At 51.3% G+C, this 14,469-nt stretch overlaps 1 protein-coding gene across 6 annotated transcripts in view; it reads left to right on the top strand.

The window, feature by feature from the left end:
• Nucleotides 1-11,536, top strand: part of RNF220 (ring finger protein 220) — a 234,534-nt gene extending 222,998 nt beyond the window's left edge. For all 6 annotated transcript variants that reach the window (XM_068141568.1, XM_068141569.1, XM_068141566.1 and 3 more), the window contains one exon: nt 8,316-11,536. In XM_068141568.1, the coding sequence (XP_067997669.1) occupies nt 8,316-8,387 (72 nt within the window). In that variant the 3' untranslated portion in view covers nt 8,388-11,536. The remainder of the gene's footprint in view (nt 1-8,315) is intronic.
• The last annotated feature ends 2,933 nt before the right edge of the window (nt 11,537-14,469 follow it).

The raw sequence follows: 14,469 nt of genomic DNA on the forward strand, positions 1-14,469 counted from the left end.
CCACCTTTGCTAAGCAAAGAGTATTCTTGTTCTTCAGAGGTGCTGCAAGCAGAGGATGGAACACTAATTTCTTTTTAACTTTCTTGACTCTGAAGTCTTTGTCCTTTCCTCTCCTCAGCAGCCTCAAGTCATCTTCTAAATCTGTGGCACCGATTTCAGGCTGTTCTAGGCTCAGTGGCAACTTAGTTCAACTTCAGTCAGGCCTCTTGGTTTTGTGTACAGCAGTCAGTGCTACTCATGAGAATGGGGAAGCCTCCACCTTCAGTGCTCAGGGGTTAGCATCTACCCTTGCAGAGGCGGAGCCATCTCCCCTCCTCCTTATCATCCGTGAGGAAGGTGGGGATGGAGCTGGCTGTGTGCTATCTGGACATGGCTCTTCTGCCGGCTGTGCAGGCAAGATGGGAATAGTCCAGCAAAGCATCGTATTAGGACTTGGCACTTGCATAGGGGAAGCAATTAATAAGTGACTACTCATGTGTTCCCCAGTCCTAGCCTCTCCCTTCAGCCCCCAATTTATTAAAGCAGGCCTTTTCTCAAGGCATGCTTGCACTCCCTCTCCCTCTCAAAAAAATCTCCCAGCCTGCGCTCGCATGTTTCTAATGTAACCATTAAAATGTAGCCCGAAGACAGCAATAAAAACCCTGGAACGCCTTGGTGCTTTTGTGTCTTGATCAAAGTCAATGTGTGTAATCTCGTTAAGACTGCCCTCCTTCCCCCCTCCTTTTTTATGAATTTAATGGCATACAGCAGCTGGGCTCAGTGTTTAATGCTCACCAACCTGCATTGTTCTAATTAAGGTATCTCCTTTTATTTCGGGCACAAAAGAGACTCTTGTTTTTTTTAACAAGCAAGGAGCTGTGGGATAGTGTGTGTAATAATGGCTGCTGTTACCTTTCCCTGGATATAAAGCTGGCTTCCCAGCGGGGCCAGGAGGAGGGAGCCTGCGCGTGCAGCACACATGGAACGACTTGGCTGGGGGAAAGGGGCAGCATTTTTCTTCTGTTGTGCAATAAACAATTTGTTGGAGTTAATAGGAGCCGGGGCAAGGGGGTTGTGTCAGGCTTCCGGCCCCTTTTGAACATGCTGGAGATCTGCCATCCCTGCTGGTGAAAAGTCCCCTTTCTCCTGTGTGCCTGTGGTTCGTGTGCCCAGCCAAGATCTAAGATTAAATTAGAGCGTGAGTGCGTCTGACAGAGAGGGAGGGAGGACCACGTATTGAACAAGACCCTGGAATGAAGGCTCAGAGTGCCTGGGAGCGCTTCTAAACCTCTGCAGGGTATTGGAGACAGGGTGAAATTTGATGCTCACATCTGTCTACAGGCCAGAGGAGGTGAAGTGGTTTTTAATAGGTTTAAGGTTTCTGCATTTGCTGGGATATGATGCTGCGATGATCTGAGCATCTCTAGTATCCTGTGAGTGTGGTGGTGTCTTGGGCACTGATGAGGGTTGGCTCTTTCAAGCACTTAGCCTTTCTGAAAACAAAACATTTGGACTTCTGGATCTTGATGTCGAATTCCAAATTATCAAGAGACTGGAGATCATGGTGCTTGCTGAGTTAGCCAGTGCCTCAGTGCCAATAGAAGCTGCTTGCTGAGATGATCCTCCTCAGGGTGACTGTGAAGAAAGAGAGAAACTGTCCCTTCACCCACCATCAGGATGTGATGAGTTGAGCAGGATTCTTTCTTTCCATTTGCTCTGTGAACAGAATCAGTCTGCCTGAGGGCTGTGGTTCAGAGGCCACAGGCTAAATGTGTACTGTATGTAGTGAGCAGCTCTGTGGTTGTGTAGGCACAATAGGAATGGACATGGGAGAGAGGTACGAGAATGTGTTGCGTGGTGCCATGTGATTGTGCCTGGGTTCCCAGGAAATCATACTAGCTGTTTGGTCTTCTGGCTTTGTCTACTAGTTTTGTATTGCTGTGTTAGACCACACCAATTTTGGATATTAGGAAGAAGTTCTTCCCTGTGAGGGTGGAGAGACACTGGCACAGGTTGCCCAGGGAGGTGGTGGAAGCCTCATCCCTGGAGGTTTTGAAGGCCAGGCTGGATGTGGCTCTGAGCAACCTGATCTAGTGTGAGGTGTCCCTGCCCATGGCTGGGCAGTTGGAACTAGATGATCCTTGAGGTCCCTAACTATCCTATGATTCTATGATTTGCTTGCTGCTCCCCACTTGCTGGTTGTCTGAGGCACCCAACACAGTGACATTTTTCAGCCATCCATCCTGCATGCAGAGAGCTAGGTGATACCTGCACTTCACACAGAAACAGGGACATGAGCCTCGAGTGACTTCCTTGCAGTCCCTTTGAAAATCCCTGAAAACACAGGGATGCAGGTTCTTCAGGCAGGGGTGGAAATGGTGTTGCATTGCAGGAGGGAAGCTTAGTCTGAGCAGCAGGAGGTAGGTGGGGTTCATTCCCCTCAGTGTCCATCATCCTCATGGTGGGTGTCTGTTGTCAGCTGGTTGTGGGACTTGCATCCTTGAGTCTCACCAGGTGATGAGGGATGAGGTTTGTCTGCCCCTTTTCTATCCTTCCCCATTGATTGAAGGGGACCCTACAGCTGCTAGTGGGTGAGATTCATATTTTTCTTCTCCTGAGAAGAGTGCTCTGATAATCGATACTGGCAACCGGCTGCAGTGTTTTGCTGGGGAGGTTTGGAGCCTCCATCCTTGGAGGTTTGGAGGAACAGGCTTGATGCATGTCCATCAGTAGTAATTAAGGTGATCTTGCTGGGGGAATGCAGTGGTGAGTTCTTGACGTGCCTCTGAGCTGTAGTTCTTTGCTCTTCCAAACCCTCATATCCTTCCTTATGAAGTAAATGGAGTTAAAACCCAAGGCAGGCTGCTGTGTGCCAGTGATGGAGCTGTTGGTGGATGCAGGGGCTGAAAGATCAGGTTTACTCAAGTAGGTGTGGTTTGCTGAGCTTTGCCCATCACCTGTACAGCCAGATCCAGCATTTCCTGCATGCATTTGCTGACCTTAGGCTTGTGCTTGCCTCTCTTGGGCTTATTTGCAAACAACTGCAGGAGGAAAACATCGCTTCCAAAAAGCTTTCTTCATCACAGAGCATGCTTCCAGGGGGATCCATCAATAGATAGGTATGCTCTGCAGCTGACACATTTATCTCTTTGGTAGATTACACTACTACATTCTTATCCTTGTTGCTTTCTCTGAGCTATAATACCAGGTGTCCCATGGGGGCTGAAGTATTTTTGTAAAGAAACAGGGAAGATACAGCAGGATCCTTCCAGGCAATTCCTTAGTGCTTCCAGCAGCGTGGGGACCTCCTGAGCCAACAGCTGCATGGAGGATGCTGCAGTTGATCCTTCATGGTGTCCCTACCTGCCATGAGGTTGTGCAGTTATTTATTAACATAGTGAAGTTATGGCTTCCAACAACCCATGGGGATGAGCTCCAGCCTTTGGGGAGGCTCTCCTGATGGCTGTAGCTCCACTACCGCACAGCAGCAGTGAGGAAATGGCTGCTCCTCTAGGAATTAGCATTTACAGAGAAGCTGCCACTTTGTGTAGAGGCATGGGTGGGAGAAGGTGCTGTCACCTTCATTGAGAATTGGATCTTGGGGTTCAATTCCTCTCCTGTCAGAAGCTGGCTCTCTATTTGGGTCCCTCCTGTAGTCTCTTGACTTTGGTTTTCCTTCCCATAAAACAGGCAAGCTTTGAGCCCAGGTTTGACAGAGACACTGTGTAGGCAAAGTTGCTCTGTGTGTGTGTGTGTCTGTCTCTATTCTCTGTGCCTGCTAGCATGTTCTGCTTGGAAATTGCCCATTTTTAGACCCACAGGACAGCAGGAAGTGCCTAAATCCTTCCTTTTGAGTTCTCTTGCTTTAGCCAATTTATAGCAGGCGTCATGCCATTTTCTTTTTTTTTAAGAGGCAACTTTAAGACAAAAACTCCAATCCTTCCTGGCACCATGTGAGCCCTAATGACTTCTCAACATCTCAGCTCTCGTTAATGTATTTTTCAAACTCCTACCCCAAGTGATTAGCCTGTATTGTGGATCAATCACTTGCCAAATTTTAATTAAGAAAGGAGGAGAAAAAATAAACTCCATCCCGGTTCCAGCCCCTTTTCTTCTGCTTTGTAACAGCCCTGGAGCAAACTTCGTGCAGCAGAGTTTTATAAACCCCTCAAAACTGGGGTTTATAATGGAAAAGCTGAGGTGGCCTTTACTCTAGCACACACAGCTATAACAGATCAAGGCTTTTCCATGAAGCTATGATGAAAGGAGCAGAAGGACCTGGAAAAAAAACAGCAAGAAAGAAATGGCCGACAGGTGGGACTTATTATTCCACAGCGTTTTTATTTCAAGGGAAAAGTTTAGTAACCCCAGCTGGCAGGTGAGCAGTGGGAGAGCAAAAGCTTTCTCATTGTGCCTGTGCCAGCATGTGTGTGTGTACAAGCTCATGTGCCTCCCTACAAGAGAGGAGAGCGTGCATGCTAGCGCCAGTAAGTGTTGCACTCCTACTCCGAAAAGTGAGATGCTAGAAACAAGGTTCTGAGCAATTCCCATCTAAAAAGAAGGGGGGAAAAACAATCAGGAATTAGTTGTAAATTTAACACACATGCTGATGTGTGCAGAGGATGACAGTTTTATTCAATAAAAAAAAAGAAAGAGGCTGCCCCAAGGGTCCAAAGCCATTATTTTTGCTTGAACTGTTTTAGTGCTGAGCACAAGTGCTAGGGAGACCCAGAGACCTGGGCCTGGCATGTGACATGCAGTCAGCCTGTGCAGCACTCAGGCCAACCTGATGAAGGTGTCTAGGATGCTGCTGTTCCCTCCAGTGCACCCAAGCTTCAGATCAGCTGCCCTTCCCACATGAAGGTGAGGCAATGTCCACCACTGCATTCAATCAGTCCGTGGTCATGCAGCTGTTACAGGAAATGGGTCAGGCTACATGAGAACTGGGCCCTGGCTGTTGCAGCTCTTAGCCTGAAGTGGGGAGAGCAGATGCTTCTAAAGCTGTCAGCAGGTGGTACAAAAAGCAGATCTCTGGGACAGAGATCCCATGGTGGGGCAGGGTAAATCCACACATCTTCCATTTCCTTGTGGTTTGAAGGAATTCCATGCATGGCCTTGCTTTGCCACAGAAGAGAGGAGCAAAGCTGCAGGCAGTTTAATCAGGCTTGTTCTGCCATCCTGTGGGCTGAGTGCAGAGGAGTTATGCTTAATAGTGTGCACCTGACAGCCTTTGGAGAGACCTGGGCTGGGTGGCTTTCCATGGAATCTGTCCTTCCCACCTTGAGCTATCAAGTCTGTCAGGGAGGTTGCCCTTGCTAAGGGTCACACCAATCTGCCTGCAGCTGTCTCAGTCTACTTCCAAACCCCAGAACAGGGCACAGGATGTGAGACAGTGGATGGCAGCAGCTGAGGTTTGCCTTAGTAAAAATGAACTCAAGAGGGTTCAATGTGCCTCCACACCCATGTACAGCCAGGCATCTCCAACATCAGCAGTGCCAGAGGAAAATGACTGCTGGAGTGCTTTTCAGCATTGCACAGGAACACTGAGGAATAGGAGGGGCATGTGTTTAGGTGGCAGTAAGTATCTTTGTGTTTCACCCCAAACTGAAGGCAGGCTGAGGCATTTGATGGGTCAGAGGACTGGTTCTGCAGAAGGTGCCTCTCTTGGTGCATTGTAAAGAGGTAGGAACTTCAAGCACTCAGCTGGGTGCTGTTTTGTCATTTGCCTGTAAGCTGTGCTCATCCTGAGAAAGAGAACACAGATGTGTGCAGTAGTCACATCTAGAATGCCTTAGAGTCCCCATGCGTGTTTACTTCTTGTCAGGGCACACAGGAAAGCTTGAACAGGCAGCTGCCAACTGCTACCCCTTTGACAACACTGTGAATTAATTTCTCAGACAATCAGATGCAACAGGCACCTCTGAGGTCCAGATAACTGCATGGCAATGCAGGCCTGAGCAGGGACTCAACTGAAATAGCTTGTTCTGTCACAGTAGCACCCAGATTAGTAAGCCCCTCCTTGAAGTGCTGCTATGTAGCCTGGCCCACAATGGCTTTAAAAGGTGTCAGAAGGGGTAGATGGTTAGATTTTTCTCTCCCACCTGTTGTAGCAGCTGCAGAAAGTTTTTACTGGGACATAGAGGATTACAGTTTGCCCTTTTCTGAGGCTGGAGAACCAGAGCTCTGTTCTTAAGGACAAGTGAAGGGACCTGTTCTGTCAACAGGCTCCATTAAAGTCCAGTGCAGTTGGTCTCTGTTTTCATCAGGATTTTAAATCTTTCCTTCCAGGTGTGGTGTGTGCTTGCTCTTCCCAGAATCCAGCATGCCAAGTCCACTCCATGAAGATCAGTGTGTTATGCTGCCCAATGTGTTACACAGGCACAGTGAGATGGTCCCAGCCCCAGAATGCTGACAATCTAAACAGGCACAGTAGTTAGAGAGGGGATAAAGTCTCAGACAGGCATCAGCACCAGAGCTAGGTGCACCATCCAGCCCACCAGTGGCCTGTCCCCCTGTTAGTCTGTCACTCATCCTAAGAGAGATTCCCAAGATGTCTTGGGTGTCTGAGTTTCATTCAACTCTGGTTTAACAGGACTTTGTGTGTGGCTGTTTTAAATCTCAGACACAAGTGCCCATGGTTCCCATGTGTCAGTGCAGCAGCTCAGCTGCCAGCAGCAAAGGGCATCAAGTGAAAGCCTAACTGCTGAGAAGTCCAATGCTCAGCAAGCATGCAAAGTCCATTCTGCCAGGAAGAACGTGCACTGGGAGCAGGGAGGGAGCTAGTTCAAGGCGGCTGGGCTGGAGTGGCTTTTTGGTACTGCAGAGCAGCACACTTCTTTGGAGCTGTGTCCTTCCTTGTGAATTACTTGCACCCATGTAAGTTTTCTGTGCCCAGGGCTCTTTCCTCCAAATTCTTCTTAGTGTAAAGAGCTTCCAGGCGAGAAAGCCCCTGTCATGTCCCTGCACGTGTTGTCAGAGAGCAGAGAGGACCTTTGATGAGGACACTTGCCTTTTGTGAGCAGCAGTGCCAGCTCCTCTGCTGTAATGTACCCAAATGCAGGCAGCACTACTGCAGCAGTGTGACAGGTCACAGTCCTGGCCTGCAAGCTACCACACCCCTGCAGGTACCAAAATGAGCTCTGCTGGGGGAGAGCAGCAGCACTGCTGAACCAAAGGGCTTCAGTTCTGCCAAGAAGCCCCATGCAAGCCATCAGGCTCTCACATGGCACGCTGCATCCCTGTCAGCTTGCTTGTCAGGCTGGGCACTGGGTGAGCTGGGGGAAAGGCCTCTCTGACAGCAGTGTGTGAGACTCAGGGTACTGGGACAGAGCCTGGCTTAGTCCTGTGCAGCGGGAGGCTGTGCTGGGGTTGTGCTCAGTGTTGCAAGCCAGGGCATCCTGATTCCCTGCGCTGCTGGGGCTGTAGCAGGAGGCTGCCTCGCAGCAGAGCCATCTCTCTGTCATTTTTCCCATCAGCTGTCTGTCACATGTGCCAATCTAATGATGACCGGCTTAGGCTGACCCCGATTCTGGGGCTTATTAACACCCTCTTGCTGTCAGGCTCGCTGACAGATGGTACATCAGCCCTTGTTTTATTTCATGTAGTGTTCCTGTCGGCCACCCATTACCTCGCCCCGGCTCACATCATAGTTTGCTGGTTGCAGCTCACCTCGGCAGAACAGACTCATCTCTGCAGTGTCCACGTGAGCTAGGAAGGGACAGGACAGAGGTTTTCTTCATGCCAGCAGCTGTGGGACTTTTTCAGGATGGCCAAGGCAGTCCCTGGCATGTTTCCCTGAAAGGAGTGGTCCAACGCCACTGTGCATCAGTTCAATCGCCCCAGCTGAAAGCTGCACTTAATTCTAGCGGTGTTGGTTTTCTGCTTCCTCAGTGACCTGAACTGGTTCACTGAGCACTGCAGGTGAGCCAGGAAGGCAGAAGGGAACAGATCTGCCTGCAGCCAGTGGTCATAACACAACTGGACAGGGAACTCAGGCCAGTCCATCTGCAGAGATTCCTCTCCCTGGAGCTGCTGAGTTTGGTGACACATCTTCGCTCGGGGTTTCAATATCTTGCACAGCTCCTGCCTGCCCAGCTGCCTCATGCTGAGGAGTGGAGTGGGACAAGAGGCTTGCAGGGGAGGCAGAAAAGGCATTGGGGCTCCTCCTTACAGCTTGTGCCTGCTGTGAGGAGGGCATTGCTCTGCCTGATGGGGAAGGGAGGTGGCTTGCTGTCCCAGCTCCTGTGTTTCTCTCCGAGATCCTAGGCCAGGGGCAGGATCATGTAGGTCGTCCTCCTTCCCTGTCTCACACTGTTTGTCTCCTCTGCTGATTGCAGGGTGCCAAGAAGCTCTGTCCCCAGTGTAACACCATCACATCTCCCGGAGACCTTCGGCGCATCTACTTATGAAGGACCCAGGGGGAGGGCAGGATGCAGCTACTGGGCTCAGCTCATCACAACAAGGGGGAGAAGAACGACAGCAACAACAACAACAACGACGACAAACAGACGTTTTAAACTGTAAAGAGAAAACAAACCAGAGACTCCAGACGTGGACTTGAGGATCCAGGAGCAGTGGGGGAGCCTCGGCTCCCGGGCCCCGCGTGTTGAGACCTCCTTCAGCATCTGCAGCGGGCACAAACCGAACCCTTTGTCGTGAAGCCCCCTTTTTTAAAACCAGTGTTCCCCCTCCACCCATTCCCTGGAGCTGGCTTTGAATCGTGGATGGCTCACAGAGCCCTCCTCTGGACTGTGTTGTTGACCACTCTGCCTCCCCCCCCAGGAGACGGGGGTGGGGGGGAAAGGGACCCTTGGCAGCGAGATGTTAAATAACCTGTAACTCGTGTTCTTTGTTCAGCTGGGGGGGGGTTTGGTTTGGTTTGGTTTGGTTTCCTTCTTATTCAGTTTTGGGGTTGGTTTGTTTTTTTTTTTGGGTTGGGTTTGGTTTTTTTTTTTTTGTGGTGTTCTAGTGATAAAAAAAAAAAAGGTTAAAAGAGAGAAAAAAAAAAAAGGAAAGGACAAAAAAAAGAAAGAAGAAAAAACCCACACCCAGGCAGAAATGAAGCACATGTAATATAGATGATATATGTTTACAATGTTGTGTATAAATGGGATAGACTCAAACATTGCATACTAATAAGTTTCCCTTTTTTTTTTTGGTGTGTGTTGGGGGTTTTTTTTTGGGGGGGTTGGTTTGGGGTTTTTTTGGGGGGCTTTTTTTTTTTGTTTGTTTGTTTTTTTGGGTTGTGGTTTGTTGTTTTTTTTTAAAGAAGAAAGAAAAAACCAAACAAAAAAAAAAGAAGAAGAAGAAGAAGAAGAAAATGAGCAGAGAACATTAAACCCATATTTTTCTTGGTTCAGCAAAGTTTTGGCATTAAAGTCATTAGTTTAAAAAAGAAAGAAAGAAAGAAAGAAAGGGGGGGGAGGGGGGGGGAAAAAAAGTATATATATACATATATATAATATAAATGGTTTAATGTTCTGTGGTGTATATTTCCTCATTCAGATATGAAGTTAACAGCTTTTAGTAATGGCTGTAGCGTTGCCCATAACTTACAGGACTTATGGGGAGTAGAGGAGGTGGATTTTTGTCATTAGTTGTAGCTAATGGGGCTATTTATAATAGAATCATTATCCCCGGGAAGACACGGCTTTTAACTCCCTGCCGGGGGATCTGGCTCAGCCCCCTTCGCCTCTCCCAGCTGAGGAAGGGCCAAAACGAGCAGAGCTGGAGGGAGGGAGGCAGCCTGCCCGAGTGCTGCCCTCTCCACAGCCAGCAGTGCCTGCTCAAGGGGCTGGCTGATCCCCTCTTGCCTCCACCAGGGCTCTAGCCCCTGCCTGGCCCTTCTGTCCCCCCCTGTGGGCAGCGTTTGCTGGCTGAGGATGCCTGAGCTGCTCCCAGTGCCTGCTGCCGGTGCCCACAGGGAAGCAGGGGGCAAAGGGAGAGATGCCAGGGGATGGATTGCCTTGTTGGTGGCTTTGCCCAAACCGGCTCAGCCAGCTCCCTCGCAGTGCTGGCCGCGGCATGCCCTAATGCTGCCCAGACAAGGTGCCCAAGCCCTGCCTTACACCATCTTTCCCCAGCTCTCACTGTTCTGGAGCCTGTGTTTTGCAAAAGAGGTTTTGGTACTGGGACAGAGAGCCAAGCCAGCCCTGTCTCATCCCCACAGCCACTCCTAGGGCTTGCCCAATGGCTGCAGTGAGCAGAGATGCTTCCAGCTAGAGCCAGAGGTTCCCCACACTCCCAGCTTCTTTCATGCAGTCCCTCGTGCTTGTCCCTGTCTCCTGTGTCCTCAGCCTTAACCAAAGCTGCTATCTGGCCTGGTTATTTGTTGATCTTTCTTTTATTTTCAGGACCCAAGAACAGATACTGATCCATTTCCCAAGGTGAATATATGCCCCATGTGCTGACATCTCCCAGCCCGGCCCCAAGCAGTCACAGGATGCCATCTCCCAGATGCCAGAATAGAGGGAGATGGAGAAGCTCATCTTCCCCACTCCTGTGGGGAGATGAGGGTCTTGCCAAGCAGATCCTCCCTGGCAGCATGAGGTGGCTGGGGCATTTTAAGACAGTCTGGAAAGGGCAGTGGACGAGGGGTTTGGAGGTGGGACCGTAGTGCTGATGAGGCATTCCCAGAGAGTGAAGGACCGGAGAGACAGGAGGGATGCCTTGGAGGATGACAGTCCCATCACCACTTCTCTGCCCAGAGCCTTGGTGCTGTTTTGCAGAGCACAGCTGCTCTCCTCAGCATCTCCCAAGTGATTTCAGAAGGACCCCACTGCTCCCCAAAAAAAAGGCCACCAAACCAGATTGAGTGAGCTGTATTTTATAAGCATCTTGGCAAAAATATCCCAGTTCCTGAGAGTTTTCCAGTTCTCTAAGCTCCTAGCAGTGTGGTGGCCCCTGAGACCAGAGAGCTGCAACCTTCTCTGCTCTGGAGCTCATCCCTGCAGAGCTCTTGGGGTCCAGAGGGAGTCAAACCACCCTGTGAGGGTCCTGCCTCCCAGGCGAGGCTGCAAGCAGGGGAAGGGGCTGCAGCAATGGATGTCACTGCTGGGTAGCCCTCCAGCCAGCAGCACTCAGCCAGGGGAAGAGCAAGGACACAGAACTTGGGTCTGGGTATGTCAAGGGGGGAAAATTGAGGATGGAGAGATTGGCTGGGCTGTGAGTGCCACCCAGCTGGGGCTCAGAGATGGGTTTAAAGAGGGTGCAGTGCATAGGTTTGAGAGGCAGCTAGGAAGGGGGAGAGGGCAGGTCACCCCACCCCAGCCCTTCCTTGGAAATAGGTCCCAGGTGGGAGCCAGGCTTTCTGGCAGGTGTTGTGGACCAGCTGTGAGTTCTGTGTACCTCTGTGTAAAACCATATGTAACTAGTCATTGGTTCTTTGTTTTGGGGGTTATCTTCTGTTTGGTTTATGGGGGGTTTTGTTTTGTAAACCCATCCCCTGTTTTCAAGGGTGGGGGACTGCAGAGGGAAGGCTGGGGAGAGAGAGAGAGAGAGAGGCATCCTGGTTTGTCACAGGTATCCGCCGCTTCCCCTCTACTGTAATGAGTTTAAAGGATTGAAAAAGAAGCAAGAAAAAAAAAAAAGAAGAAAAAGAAAAGAAAAAGTTAAAAAAAAAATATTAAATAAAAATGGAACTATTGGAGTTACCTAACTTTGCCCAAAGAATCCCAGTTGCACAAAGCGATATTCCGGTGTGTCGATGATTGTGTGTCGGTGTATATTATACAAAGAGGTACTTGTCACTCCCGTTTGTAAACTACATTTGACATTAATTAAACAACATAAATCTTCTCGGGCGCCTCCCGCCTCTCTGTGCTTCCCTTCGCAGGCGAGAGGCAGCGGAGAGGACAACACTTCCCCGTGCAGCCCGCAGCCCCTGGATGTGGGTCACGTCCCAGAGGGGAGCCCTGGTCCTGTTCGGGGTGCAGGGACAGATGCAGGGACAGATGCAGAGAGATGCTGGGGTGAGAGCCCCCGCTAGCCCCCACAGGAGGTCTGGCAGGCGTCCGCCCTCCTGCAGTGATGCATCTCTGCTTCGCTACAAATGGGGTCCCCCAACTGTGGAGCTAGGAGGGCAGGGCAAAGGGCGCGCCTCAAGGGACAGCCCCGTAATGAAGTCGCATCGGCTGCATTAGTTGGGGGCAGGAGGCGCCCAGCCCCAACAGATCTATACGTCCTGCATTAGGGGCCAGCAGTCGGGTGTAGGGTTACCCCTGACAACAGGGACCAGGAAGCTGCCGGGGAGGGGAGGGTACAGGCTGGGTTCCCCCGGCCCAGCCTGGGGCTGGCGCCGACGCTTTTGGTTTACAAACACTTCGCAGACGGGTCGATGGGGTGTTTTCAAACCTCTCCCCGTAGCTGTGCCCTCTGCGGATGGGGTGCTGGGGTGGACCACGGCAGGGACCGGTTTCCATGGGCGGTGGGCAGGCTGGGCAGAAGGGGCGGGCTTCGCCCCGGGGGCGGCTGGCGGGCAGCAGCGCAGGACCTCCGCAGGGGGTCTCAGCATCTCTCCCGTCCGCTTTCAGCCCAGGGGAGGCCTGAGGCCAGGGCGAGGGGCAGGGACCCTCTCTCTCTCCCTCCCTCCCTCCCTCCCCCGCCACCCACCCCGCAGCAGGCTGCTAATATTTTATTTAAAATCTCTTTAGGAGGCGGAGGGCCGTGATGTATCGGAGGTATTGAGAAAATGCTAATGTGTAATAGCGGGTGTCAGGGGCCTCGTTCATCACCCCCTGCCGCCTTCTGGGGGATCCATATCTAATTAACAGTAATGAATGAGGGAGCCCACCTAATGACAGCCCGCCAGTTTGTTATGGAAATTAGGCAATCCCATTAGGCAAAACACTTAATTAAACAAACTGCTCGGAGTGGAGGCCAGAGCAGGATGGGCACAGGCCCTTCGGGGGACTGGAGGTCCTCTGGGGAACTGGGGGCCCTCTGGGGGACTGGGGGCCCTGGTACCCAGACGTCAGGCGTGGGGCACAAGAGCTGTTGCACCCCCGCAGAACCGGGTGTCCATGATCAAGCCCAGCAGGAGGAGGCTGGGGCAGCCGTGAGGAGGCCACCAGGGGAGTCCTAGCCCGGGCAGGGGATGACAGAGAAGGAACAGGGCAGGTCACATCCCCCTCTCGTCTCTCCAGCATGTCGATGGGCACAGAGGCAGCAGAGGCCAAACACAGATTTCCAATCAAACCTGTGTACTTGGCTCCTGCTCTATTGACACTGAAGCAAGAAGGGCTCAAGGTTAATTCCTTATCAATACCCTATTGTCAGCTCATTCATCACCCAGGGAGGGCAGGGGCTGCTCAAGCCCGCCCTGCCCCAGCTCTCCCCGTAGGTTTGGGAGGGTATCCAAAGCATGCCACCCACATGTCTGCCCACCCTAGCCCTGCTCAGGCAGCCCAGAGGTGCTAGACTGGGCTTGCACACATGTGAGAATGTGGAGACAAGGTGATAGGGGCCCAAGTTCAAAGGAAAGGGATGAGGGATGCCAGGTAGGCAGCCCAAGCAGCTGCCTGGTGAGCTAATGCCTCCTGTGCCCATGACCCGGGTTGGATGCAGGAGCTGTACAAAGAGTGTACTGCAGGGTGTGTTGGGGGATTCAGATAGTGGCTGTGGCCCCCATTTATACTATCATGTTTGCTAACTGCCTCCCAGGCCTTCAGCCCTGTGTGCTGGCTGTCCTGTCAGCCTTTCCAGAGCGCAGCATTAAGCTCAGCTCCCTCCCCAGGGCTGGGGCTACACGGAGGCCAAGGGAGCTTCACAATCACAATTTGTGGGCTTTCCAGGAGCTGGACCATGGTCTGTTTAACACCAATATTGCACAGGTTTACTTCAAAAACAGGGTGCTGTATCTAGGCAGAGAGGAAGAGGAAAGGCAGTAAAGCTATTCCTGCCATTAGACTTTCAGTTTTAGTGTTCAGTTTAAGCTGATAAACATTTCTAGCATGACTTGCAGGGCAGGCAGCTGTAGGGCAGGATGCTGTTCTGTATTAACTCACAAACTCTGCTTCTCATCAGTGAAGCTTGTTCTTGTTGGTCTTTTTCCTTGCCTTGAGAGGGGATTTTTTGCAGGAGATGCTCACAAAGCAGGGCTGAACTATGCTGTTGAGGTCTTCTCCATAATCTGCTCTGCTTGCCTCCTAAACCAGGAATTTCTCCACGCAGGAAAGAGGGATCCTGCTGCCACCTCGTGGAACCCTGCTCCCTCCCAGTCCCGAGCATCCCACAGTCGGGAAGGTTGTTTCAGCTGCCTGCTGACAGCTCTCTCCTCCATCACCGCCACGACGTGATGGAGACTAGCCTCACACCTCCCCCTTCTCTTTCCAGGAAACAGCACCTAGAGCTGGGTTGCTTGGTTCCATCTCAAGCCCTCCACACTTTTCTGTCAGTGGCAGAGCTCTGCCCATGACTTCCCAGGAGGTACAAAGGCAGGGCCTCAGCCCATACAGGATTTACTTCCCCAACACACCAAAGGCAACAGCAGAC

The sequence above is a fragment of the Melanerpes formicivorus genome, unplaced genomic scaffold (assembly GCF_026170545.1).
Source record: "Melanerpes formicivorus ecotype bairdi unplaced genomic scaffold, bMelFor1.0.p_v2 SCAF_7, whole genome shotgun sequence".
Lineage (NCBI taxonomy): Eukaryota > Metazoa > Chordata > Aves > Piciformes > Picidae > Melanerpes > Melanerpes formicivorus.